Source organism: Engraulis encrasicolus, chromosome 23 (genome assembly GCF_034702125.1).
Source record: "Engraulis encrasicolus isolate BLACKSEA-1 chromosome 23, IST_EnEncr_1.0, whole genome shotgun sequence".
NCBI classification, from domain to species: domain Eukaryota; kingdom Metazoa; phylum Chordata; class Actinopteri; order Clupeiformes; family Engraulidae; genus Engraulis; species Engraulis encrasicolus.
The window spans coordinates 9992793-10005292 of record NC_085879.1 but is presented as its reverse complement, the minus strand read 5'-3'; the positions used below and the strand labels follow the sequence as shown (position 1 = coordinate 10005292).

The window sequence follows — 12500 nt, the reverse complement described above, 5'->3', positions numbered from 1 at the left end:
TTAGGAGGAGACTTTATTCTTAGGAATGTCTTAATCTGTTGCGGAGGGGGGAGCGAGGTGGGGATTACCCTTTTCCAAACATACAGGACAGATACATGGGGCTCTCGCACATACATAATCGAAACACTGACAGGTGCACACAGGAACATAGCATACAGACATAGTATAGTACACATGTAGTATGAACTTACTGACACACAAGACACACACAGGCAAACACCAATGCACACGCGCGCACACGCACGCACACACACACACACACACACACACACACACACACTCACACTCTCACACACACACACACACACACACACACACACACACACACACACACACACACACACACACACACACACACACACACACATGCACACGCACACACACACACACCATACTCACATAGGTGTGCACACACACGCACACACACACATGCAAATACAGTATGCACACTCTCACACACACACATAGACACAGCAGCAGCTTGACTCTTTCTGACTCATTCACACCAGGTAGGGATTGGCCCTGCTTGCTCATCTTCAGCCACACATGCACACACGCACGCACGTACGCACACACGCACACTCCCAGCTTGGGTGGGAGTAACAACCTCATTTGTGACAAGCGCTAGTCCCACAGTTAATGAATGTGTGTTTGTGTGTGTAGTTGTGTGTGCATGTGTTTGTGTGCGTGTGCGTGCTTGGATTCTCTACAGGTAGAGGACTTGCCGAGTCCCTCAATCTCAAAATGGCTGCTGGAACAGAACAGACCTGTCACCATAGCAACCTGTCTGCGTCTTCCAGTGGAATCAGAAGCGCAGAAGCTTTTCAGAGTCAGCTTCGTCCGTGAAAAATGTCAGAGCTTACAGTCATTGGTCAGAGCTGTTAGGCATTTCTAAGCCGAGATATTATCAAAGTCTGTCACATTAATAAGAAGTAAAATCCCAGACACTATCAGCTGAGAGGGGAGTCAGAGCTGGATGTTATCACTGGGAAAGAAGACCATTAAGTATTCCTGTTAGGTCCTTTATGTACTATGTATGGTGTGGGAGAAGGGAGTTTTTTATCCATCCTCCACACCCAAATAACGTAATGGTTGGAAGAAAGCAACCTGTGCATGTTTTGTGTACAACACATGATAGCAGGTCTAATCAAGGCCAGCAGACAGTGAATATCTCATACTTACTTGCTCACTGCTTTCCTTACGCTGGCGACCGGTAATTGATTCCGGGCCGAGGTCTTTTGCCAGTCTTCCCCCTCTCTCTCCCACACACTCTCTCACGGTCCTGTCCTGAATAAAGGTATAACCACCCCCACCCCTACCCCCCCAAGAAAAATGATTCCATGATCACGTTCTATGTTACCTGTAGGCTGCAATCTCAATGTCCAGGGCCATCTTCTGGCTCAGCAGCTCGTCGTAGTCACCGCAGTGAATTCTCATCTGGGCCTCCAGCTCAACCTGGGACTCCCTCAGCTCACACTTCGTATCCTGCAGACAAAGAGACATAGGGTGTGGGGGGGGGTTATGGTCAGAGCGTCAAAACGGTTTTAACCATATGACTTTTGTAACTGTTAGTTATCCGACGGTCCTTAACTCCCGTTTCCCCATTCATTTTTGGAGGGTCTGGTCTTACTAATCCAAAATGGATTCCCAGTGGCGTCGCCAAGACGGCCGCCGACTGAGGTAACTTGGAGGGTGCAGAGAGGTGAGGCGGAAACCAAACCTTCTGTGTGTGCACGTTAATTGTGATAAGCACATTGCATCACAATCTTTGCACAGCACAACAGCGCACACACAGATTCAGATAGCTTATAAGCGTCACAGCCTCTGCCTGTGATTTTGACACCTCAATGTCAAGGTCAGATGGCTTCAGGTCTCAAACAGTGTCCTCAAAGAGAGAATTGGAGGGCAGAGGGCTGAAGACGTGTCCCCGAGGAGAGAGAGTCTCAGACTGGGACAGCCTTGGAAGGGCTGATTCGGGCTGGTGGGTGGGTATGGGTTATTTGGAGGTGAAGTACTTCTTACTGGACACCTACAGGGCGTGTGTGTGGATGTGTGGGTCAGTTGTACACATTGAAAGCGTCTTACTGCGTTAGGGTGCGTTTGTGTGTGTGTGTGTGTGTGTGTGTGTGTGTGTGTGTGTGTGTGTGTGTGTGTGTGTGTGTGTGTGTGTGTGTGTGTGTGTGTGTGTGTGTGTGTGTGTGTGTTTGTCCTTGAGTGGGCATGATTGCGTGCATGTAGTGTATGTGTGCTGCATCTTACTGCTCACCTCCAGTTCCTCGATCTCCAGCAGATAAGCCTCTTTCCTGGCCTCGATCTCGGCCTCCAGCTCATCCGCACGCCTCTCCAGAGCAGCCAGCTCCTTCTGGAGCTCAGCAATCTACAAATGAAAACAAAACACAAAGTAAATGAGCATCAATCCAAAGGAGATAGGAGAAACAAATGAGAATCATTTTTTACAGACGACAACAAGAACTCTTCTCCAGTGCAGTTATCTCCTTCAGCAAAGAAATCAAAACAAGCATCAATCTAAAAGAACAAAAGAGGATCTGTGTCTACAAATAAAACAAAACAAATGAGGATCAATCTATGAAAAAAACCAAGAACGCTTCTTCTCTAGTTCAGCGGGCTCCGTCTGAAAGCGCAGCTTAGCTATCACCAAAGCAAAGCAAATGAGCATCAATCAAAGACAAAAACATTTCTAATTCACAAAAAAACCTAAAACGAGCAAAAATAAAAAAATCAGGAAGGAAATATGCAGATAACATAAAACAAACAAGCAATCCATTTAAAAAGACAAACGAAATCTTCAAACAAAACAAAATAAATGAACATCCCTCTTAAAGGCAACGAGAAATCTGTAAATAAAACAAAACAAGTCATCATCAATCTAGAATGCAGTGCTTCCCATTTGGAGACCAGCTGTGATGATTTATTCTTTTCGAAACCGAACAAAGTGAGTTTCAGCACTCCACTCAACGATGACTGATGAGGACTGATCACTATACAGTATAAATTGCACATTTAAAGGCATTTAGAGTGTAGTGGAAAGTGCGCACATCCAGCAAAAAAGCATCAGCAGGTGCCAGATCAAAAAACTGTCATATGTAGGAGCGGGAAAGGATCTGCACACTGCTTGCAAAAGACTTAATTTATTGGGAGCAACGTTTCGATCGTTAGATCTTCTTCAGGCATCTTCAAGATGCCTGAAGAAGATCTAACGATCGAAACGTTGCTCCCAATAAATTAAGTCTTTTGCAAGCAGTGTGCAGATCCTTTCCCGCTCCTACATTTAAAGGCATTTGCCATCTAAACGCTGTTCTTCATTTGTATTATGATATAATACATAGTAGACATGGAGCAGTGAGGCACGAGGACAGTGTTTCCTCTTAACAGGCAGTAGACGGTAAGCTTTCAGCCTCAGTGACGATGAATGTGTGTCTGTGTGTTTTTTTGTGAGTGTGTATAGACTGTACAGTATGTAACTACATCTGTGGTGTGTGTCTGTGTGTGTGTGTGTGTGCGTGTGCGTGTGCGTGTGTGTGTGTGTGTGTGTGTGTGTGTGTGTGTGTGTGTGTGTGTGTGTGTGTGTGTGTGTGTGTGTGTGTGTGTGTGTGTGTGTGTGTGTGTGTGTGTGTGTGTGTGTGTGTGTGTGTGTGTGTGTGTAGGCTTCAACTCCTGCTGTGAATAATTACAGCAATCAGCCAGCTTTTAAACACGAGCCTCCCTGAGACGAGACGAAGGAAGGCAGGGAAGAGACGAACAAACAGGCAGAGACAGAGGCAGAGGCAGAGAGAAGCAAAGTTGGAGACAGAGACAGAGAGAGAGAGAGAGAGAGGGGGGGAGAGAGAGAGAGAGAGAGAGAGAGAGAGAGAGAGGGAGGCAGACAGAGGCAGAGACAGACACAGACACAGACACAGAAACAGAGGCAGGGTCAGAGATAGAGATAGAGATAGAGATAGAGATAGAGATAGAGATAGAGATAGAGATAGAGATAGAGATAGAGATAGAGATAGAGATAGAGATAGAGATAGAGAATTTGCAGGGAGATAAGGCGTTTCTGAAGGCAAAAGGGTGCACTATATAGGAGGGTGTACCTAATAAAGTGGCCGGTAAGTGTATTTGGGCTTCATGTACCTTTAATGTAATCTAATGGTATCATATTCCATGTATTCTATCTACAGTAGAGAGTGAGAGTACAATGTTTCAGGGAGAGACTGATGGGGTATGAAAACGTCCAGAAATGACCTTGACTTAACCCGTGGAGGACATGAATTTCCCTGAGGTCATAGCAGCCTACGGTAGATACTGTATTGCCAGACACCCCCCACAGATGTTGTATTTCTACTGTATGCTCTATGAAATATGTGTGTGGCTTTATAAGTAGCTTATCTCCACGGCTGTCCCATCTAGTTATGATAAAGAGAGGTCTGCTGACATGGCTATTTCTTTGCCATGCATAATTTGTCATGTGCGATTATTTCTGTATGAGGACCCGATAATATACTGTCAGCTCTCGGTGAAACTGATACGTGGGCTGATATTCGCTAGCCTACGTGACAGGTAAGATCAGCCTGATCTAGGAGGAGGCGAGTGGTGATGTCTGGTGACCTTTTCTTAGTGCGATTACTCATGTCTGGACAGGTGAGGTGGGGTAGGGTCGGGAAAGCTGTACAGGCCCAAAGAACACACACCCGTCCATCCACCTCAAGCAGTCTGGGTGGTGGACAGTGGTAGAGTTGTATAAAGTAGAAGTAGAAATACTCTTACAAATGTAATTACAGCACTAGTGGTATGACATGTTTTCAATTTTGTAATAATATACTACTACTTCAAAAGAAAGAAGTCTACCGCACACTTTCTTGACTTTATGCTCGTTTTATTAGAGCGAACAACGCGTTTCGCCACCTGAGGGAGCCTGATGACGCACTGAGACGAAACGCGGAGTATACCCACTTCTAAATTTCAGGGATTTCAGTATACCCACTTAAAATTGATTGATCCATTATTTTGAATAGCACAAATATATACAGTATACCCACTTCAAAAAATGCTCAAATATACAGTATACCCACCATAAAAAAGTAGACTACACCACTGAGTACTCTGGTGTTATGGACTTGTGTCTTTGTGTGTGTTTTTAAGGATTAGGGAAGCTTCAATGGTGGGCATTATTAAGTGCTGCTGCCTCACCAGTGAGTTAGAGCTGGAGTCAGCACTAGCTGACCTCAGACTGGACTGTTTGTTTAGCCAAGCTGTGGCACAGCAAGAAACTGGACCCACCACATCCATCAGTGAAGAAGGAAGAGGAAGAGGAGGAGGAGGAGGAGGAGGAGGAGGCGAAAGAGGAGAAAGAGGAGGAGGGACATGTAGAGGAGAGAGAGAGAGAGAGAGAGAGAGAGAGAGAGAGAGAGAGAGAGAGAGAGAGAGAGAGAGAGAGAGAGAGAGAGAGAGAGAGAGAGAGAGAGAGAGAGAGAGAGAGAGAGAGAGAGAGAGAGAGGAACAAATGAGGACCCACAGCATCCATCTGTGAAGAAGGGTAAGTAGAAGAGGAGGAGGAGGTGGTAGAAGAGGAAGAGGAGAAGTGTAGGACAAAGAGGGAGTTGTAGTGGAGAGAGAAAGAAGAGATAGATTGAGCGGAAAGAGAGACGTGAGAGGTGAAGAGGTAGGGGAGAAAAAGTCAGGGAGGCAGAGACAGGTGCCAAGAAAGTTCAGTTCAGTAGTCAAAAGAAGAACATACAGAGAATAGGACTTTCAAACCTTGCAGACAAAAGTACAGGAGAGAGAGAGAGAGAGAGAGAGAGAGAGAGAGAGAGAGAGAGAGAGAGAGAGAGAGAGAGAGAGAGAGAGAGAGAGAGAGAGAGAGAGAGAGAAAGAGGGAGAGTTGAACAGCTGGATAAGCATTGGGATAGAGAGAAAAATAAACAAATAAGGAGAGAGAAATAGGACAGGACAGGACATGGAAGGCAAGGGAAGACAAGAGGGCAGAGAGACAGTTCAGTAGTCAACAGAAAACCGCCAGAACTCAAAGACAAAGGAACAATAGATGAAAACAGACAAAGAGAGAGAGAGAGAGGGAATACGAGAGAAACAAGGAGAGAAAGAAATAAAGAGGAAAAGCGACATTGAAAACGGACCAAGAGAGAGGGAAAAAAAGAGAAACAAAAAGAGAAAGAAAAAAGGAGGGAAAGCTAGGCAACAAGAACCGGACCGGGCAAAGACAAACGAGCAGCAAGGCAAGGCAGACAGAGAGCAGATCAGGGCTGTAGCTGAGTAGTTCATAAGAAGAAAACATGTAAAGGTAAAAATTAGGGAATGATGCACAAAAACAGAGCAAGAGAATAGTGTTGCGACATTCATCAACGAATCAATTCTTTTGAACGACTCCTAGAAGTGAACCAAATCACAGCTGGGGGAGACACTCTTCAAAAAAATGTTCGCTCATTTTTCATTCGTTTTAAGCATGTGACCTTCACATGAGTACTTTAATTTGGAATGAAAAACTCAGAGTGGCAGAAGAGGACAATCAGTTGTTTTGACAAAATGATTTAGAGGTGGAGTCAAAAATGCTATTTTCAAAACACAGAAGAAACTAGAAATGCACCCAGAGTGTGCAGACCTCCGCCAAGGAAGTTAAGTTTGTTTTTAGACACATACAGTGGGATATTTGTGTCATTTATGCAGGTTTATACACACCATTAGTGTGTTCAGAGAATTAAACAGTCAAGTTGTAACTAGATTATATCTGTATTTTTTATAATTACCATGTCCTTGATTAACTGTGGTCTGTTTAGTTCACCTGTGATTGTGGTATTGGCAAAGTGCTACATGCTATATTGTGAACTTACTGTGCACGGTCCTATAAATGCACTTATTGAAGGTTAGAAGTTGCTTCATATTGGTCACATTCTTATAAACATTTTTTGATGATCGGCAGAATGCCTTTATTACCATTTAAAATTTCAAAGCTATTTTATATCACACTTTAAAGACTAAGTGGAATTATACCAATTGTATCAGCCTAATCCAGCCTTGTGCTTACTACAAGATAAAAATCAACCTGCTTTGAAAACTTGTGATCACACGCTAGTAGAACTGTAGGCCTATGATTAGTGAAGGGAATGTAATGATTTTGACCAACAAAACTGAAACAACCACAGACAACCGTATGGTTAATCCTGTTTTTTGCCTACGATGGTATGCATTATTCTCATGGGCCACTGGTTGGTCTTAAACGCTGTCGGCTGAAGCGTGAAGCGGCATTTCCTAATTCTAGGAAAATCACTATCACCGTTGTTAATCAGTCTAGGCATTGCTGTCGGGCTTTGTGGTCCATCTCGCAACTGGGGTTAAATTGAGTGAAGTGTAATGCATTTGACCAGCATTGTGAACTTGCACAGCCACAAATTCCATATTGTTTTGGCGATGGTAGCCTACCTAATTAATTCGACATTATTGTCAACCGAAATGATCTGTGGTGGTCACTGTCCATCTCGCAGCAGTGCACCTCCTCTTCACACATATTTCACAGGACTGTTTGTTAACTTCAACGAGGGTGTAGCCAAAAGGGTGCCTGCTGATGAGCACATTTTTAGGTTGATAGCAATGGTTTTGGAGCTGGCGTCAAAGGAGACAGTCCTTTTCCTTATTGCTTTGGCGGCACACCCGATTGGAATATTCGCCGGTGCTCGGCCATTATGCAGACTGTCGGGCTTTCTGATCCCGGTCCATCAACAGCATTGTGAACTTACACAATCACATTCCATATTTTTGACAACGTACTTAATTCGACAGCATTGTGAACCTAAACGATCTGCGGGGGTGGTCACTGTCCATCTCGCAACAGCAATGATAACATATGGGCCAACACAATTACAAATTCCATATTTTTGGCAGCGGTGGTAATTAATTTGACAGGATTGTTTCCTGCATGCGGATGAACAACTTTTTAGGTGAAATCAAATGCACTTTGTGTTGGAGCTGGCGCGGCAAAGGAGACTCTCTCCCTGTTCCTTATTGTTGCTCAGAAAGGCGCAGGCACGCCGGTGCTCAGTAGCCAGGCTGCGCCCTCCTAGTGACGCAACACCTTCGGCGGCAAGTCCATGATAATCAGGCAAGGTGCTCAGTGCTCACCGTGCGCACCTTGTGGCAGGCAGTGAAATAGCAGCGCACGAACGAACGAACAAACACAGAAACCCAGGCGATCACATAACCTCCTTGGCGGAGGTAATAATTAAAAACACGTTTAAAATAGACAATTTTTTTGAACAGCTCTTTGAAAGGAACGAGCCACTATGATCCACATCCCATTTAAGAGCCACGAATCCCATCTCTGCAAGAGGAGAGTGAGAGGCAGAGGCAGAGGCAGAGAGAGAAACAGGACAGGACAGAGGGGCAAGAACAGGACAGGACAGAACAGGGATAGGACAGGGATAGGACAGGGCACAGCTGGACAAGAGCGTAGGACAGACAGAGTACAGATCAGGGCTGTTCAACAGTTGTAGCTCGCCTCGTGCTGCACATTAGGAAAGGGGATCTGGTGTTATGAAAGCAGTGCTGCGGTTTTGCGGAGGAGCTGTTTATTTAAATAGAGGTGGTGCGGGAGGAGGTGATGTATGTGCATATGTGTATCTGTGTGTGTGTGTGTGTGTGTGTGTGTGTGTGTGTGTGTATGTGTGTGTATACGTCCGACCACAGTCTCCATAATTAGAACCAAACCACTCCCATCTGTTATTGGAAATGGAGAGGTGTCGGCTGTGGCCAGGCGATGATTCCCCTCATCGTAAAGAATGTAAACTTAGGTCACACAGTTAGCTTTTCTTTCTTTCTTTTTTTTGCGTCTCCCGCTCTCGAACTGGTTCTAATCGTTTTAGAGGTTTCCTCGTAAAAACGTGGAGATTCTTGGCGAAACTTTCCTGTGCCTGTCAGCTAGTTGTTGGAGCCGGTGAGCCTAGAAGTCTGCGCTATATAGAAGGCACGTTGAAAACAGGGTTTTAAAGGCTGATGAGGAAGGAGAGATAGTTAGAGAAAGAGAGAGAGAGAGAGAGAGAGAGAGAGAGAGAGAGAGAGAAATGGGGGAGAAAGTGAGTGGGGTTGACAGGTGAGGTTTATTGCCATGTCTCCGCGACGGTTGGCATCTCAAGTGAGAGCACTGTGGAGGAATGTGTGAGGTTTATGAAGTTGAGGGGGAATAGGGGAGAACAGGGTGAGAGAGAGCGAGAGAGAGAAAGAGAGAGAGAGAGAGAGAGAGAGAGAGAGAGAGAGAGAGAGAGAGAGAGAGAGAGAGAGAGAGAGAGAGAAAGAGAAAGAAGATGCAAGATAGAGAGAAAGAGAGAAAGTGTGCTAGATCGACAGAGAGAGAGAGAAAGAGAGAGAGAGAGAGAGAGAGAGAGAGAGAGAGAGAGAGAGAGAGAGACTGCTGCTGTGAAAGACTCTGCTGCTGATAAAGGCAGGCAGCGAGGGAGATAAACACCGCAGAGCTGAAACATCAGCACCCTCATATCTCAGCCCCCATATCTCCCACTGCCAATAGAGGAGATGCAGGGAGGCAACCAGATACAGCACAGGAGGAGGCAGATACAAAGAAGAAGAAAACCAAGAAAAAAAGAGGAAAGAGAGAGTTTCTAGAGAGGGAACAAGCAGAGAGAGAGAGAGAGAAAGAGAAAAGGACAGATATACGGGAACACAGAAAGGGGCACAAATGCACCCTCCAATCCACAAAGGGAGAAGAGAGAGAGAAAGAGAGTGAGTGAGTGAGTGAGTGAGTGAGTGAGTGAGTGAGTGAGTGAGTGAGTGAGTGAGTGAGTGAGTGAGTGAGTGAGTGAGTGAGTGAGTGAACAGGAAATAAAGAAAAAGAGAGAGAAAGATGGATGGGCACAAATCCCGAAAAAAAGAAAGAGAAGAAGAGAAAAAGACAGAGTTGTTCAAGAGAGAATGACAGTGAGATAGAGACAGTGTGCGAGAGATAGGGAGATGGAGAAAAAATGGAGAGAAAATGATGAATGAGGGAGATAGTATGGGAGAAAGTAGCTCATGGAGATGGAAAGATATAAGACAGACAGACAGACAGACAGAAAGAGACAGACAGAAAGATAGGAGAACAGGGGCACCTATGCACCCTGCGACCCACATCCCCACATCTCCAACATCACAAAACACCCAGGTTGGTTCTACGGGACTTAGTCCAATCCATTTACAGAGCTGTCAGAGGCCGGTCAGCCAGGCTGAAGGGCACCGAGTTCTCCACCCAAGACGTACCCTACAGAGGGCTGGAGTGCGGCGAGATTGAACAATTTGCCCATTATAGCCAATTTCAGCCCTGACGGCTGACGCACTAAACTGCGGCTTAAAAACCATCCCTGGACGAACTGCTTCTCTTCCGCCGAGATGTCTTCTATGTGATTATTACCGGTGGGAGAGAGGAAGAGGAGGAGGAGAGGAGAGAGGGAGAGAGGAGAAGAGGAGAGGAGAAAGGCTGCAGAGGGGAAAGAATAGGAGATGAGAATATGCAGAGAAAAGGAGACGACAAGAGAGGAGGAGAGGAACAGAGGGAGAGAGGACAGCAGAAAAGGAGAGGAGGAGGAAGTATGGAGGAGAGGATGGGAGATAAGGGGAAAGATGGTGGGAAGATGAAGACCACAGTTAACTAATTAGTAAGGGAGAAGGTGGAAACGACAAGAGAAGGAAGAGAGAGAGAGAGAGAGAGAGAGAGAGAGAGAGAGAGAGAGAGAGAGAGAGAGAGAGAGAGAGAGAGAGAGAGAGAGAGGGATGAAGAGAGAGAGGTGAGGGAGGACGAGAGTAAGATAGCTCCCTCAGTTGGCAGCATTAGTGAGTGAGGCTGGCAGGTGTATTTGAGAGGAGCAGAAAGAAACAGACAGAAGACACAGAGAGAAAAAAAGAGAGGAACCCAGAGGGATTAAGATGGAGTGGGAGAGGAGAATGGGGGATGAGAAGGGAAGGGAGGAGGAAGGAGGATACGCATAGAGAGTAATGGAGACAGAGAGAGAGATGATGAGGGAAGGTGCAAGTGAGCCAAGGGAGGAGAGGACGGATAGAGGAAGAGAGAGAGCGAGAGAGAGCGAGAGAGAGAGAGAGAGAGAGAGAGAGAGAGAGAGAGAGAGAGAGAGAATGAAGGAGAGAGAGAGAATGAAGGAGAGAGAGAATGAAGGAAAGAGTGACAAAGTTTGAAGAAGAAAATCCCAGAGTAAGAGGGGAAGGGGGCAGAGAGGACATACGGGCATACAGGAGGAGAAATAGTGGGGCAGAAAAGGCAAAAACAGAAGAGTATGCAAAGGTGTAGCGATAGGACAGAAAGGGGGGAAGACAGAAGGGGAGAGAGAGAGAGAGAGAGAGAGAGAGTCAGCAGTGAGAGAGAGAAAGAAATAAAGAGAGAAGAACATACCAAGGAGAAAAGGAGTGCTGCACTGCACAAGGACTACAGTATGGTAGTCACTCACCAGAGCCTTGAGGGCAGCCGGGTCTGTCACCTTGTAGACGTCCTTAGCAGCGGCGGCCCCTGCAGCTTTGGCTCCTGCTCCTGCTCCTGCTGCAGCTCCCGCGGTGATGGCCCTCGCGCTCGATCTGCTCTCAAACTGACACAGGACATCAGGAGGGGACATTAGAACATCAGGACATCAGGACATTAGAACATCAGGACATCAGGACATCAGGACATTAGAACATCAAGACATCAGGACATCAGGACATCAGGACATCAGGATATTAGAACATTAGAACATCAGGACATCAGGACATCAGGACATCAGGGCAGGACGGCCACAGTGGACGTCAGCAGGTTCTTCCAATGAACAAATGGTCACATATAGAAAGGTTCATGGCATGAACGCGGGTGGTTCGCAAGTTAACACTTAAGTTACGAATGTAACTGGTGGGGACACGGGCAGTGGCGTCATTCTGGTTGGCCTGAAAACAGTAAGCGTGGGTGAGCAAGAGAACCGCGGCCGCCAATACACAGTGGCATATGTGGGCAATCAAAAGTACGGACTCATGAATGCATTCGTGCACATAATAAAAACAAATAAAAACAGACATAGGCGCACGTACGCACACATGCACATACATACCCATATCCAAGACTGTTTGCTCAGTAAGAAATTTACCTTTAATTTGTACACACTCGAGCAAACACACACATGCGCACACACAGCAATAAATGAACCTGACAACCCAATGCTTCATAACCAGCTAATGACATGAGTCCTCTGAACACAGACACCCCATGGGAACCAACACATACACACCTCACTAACCTTGGAGCACACAGAGCAAACACTCTCGCTCACAACTGCACAAACACGCAATCAGACTTGCACTCGCACACACACTTCAATAACCTCTAATCACACAGCACAAGCACACACAAGCACTATTTGCACACACACGCGTGCACACACACACGCACATGCACACACGCGCGCACATGCACACACACACACACACACACACACACACACACACACACACACACACACACACCCTCTGGA

General features: G+C 46.0%; 1 protein-coding gene across 1 annotated transcript in view; it reads right to left on the bottom strand.

The window, feature by feature from the left end:
* vimr2 (vimentin-related 2) overlaps positions 1-12500 on the bottom strand; it is a 37785-nt gene that overhangs the window by 6468 nt on the left and 18817 nt on the right. Inside the window, exons 8-10 of the mRNA XM_063189339.1 lie at positions 11454-11588; positions 2267-2377; positions 1361-1485 (exon numbers count right to left, since the gene is read on the bottom strand). Coding sequence (XP_063045409.1) covers positions 1361-1485; positions 2267-2377; positions 11454-11588 — 371 coding nt within the window. The remainder of the gene's footprint in view (positions 1-1360; positions 1486-2266; positions 2378-11453; positions 11589-12500) is intronic.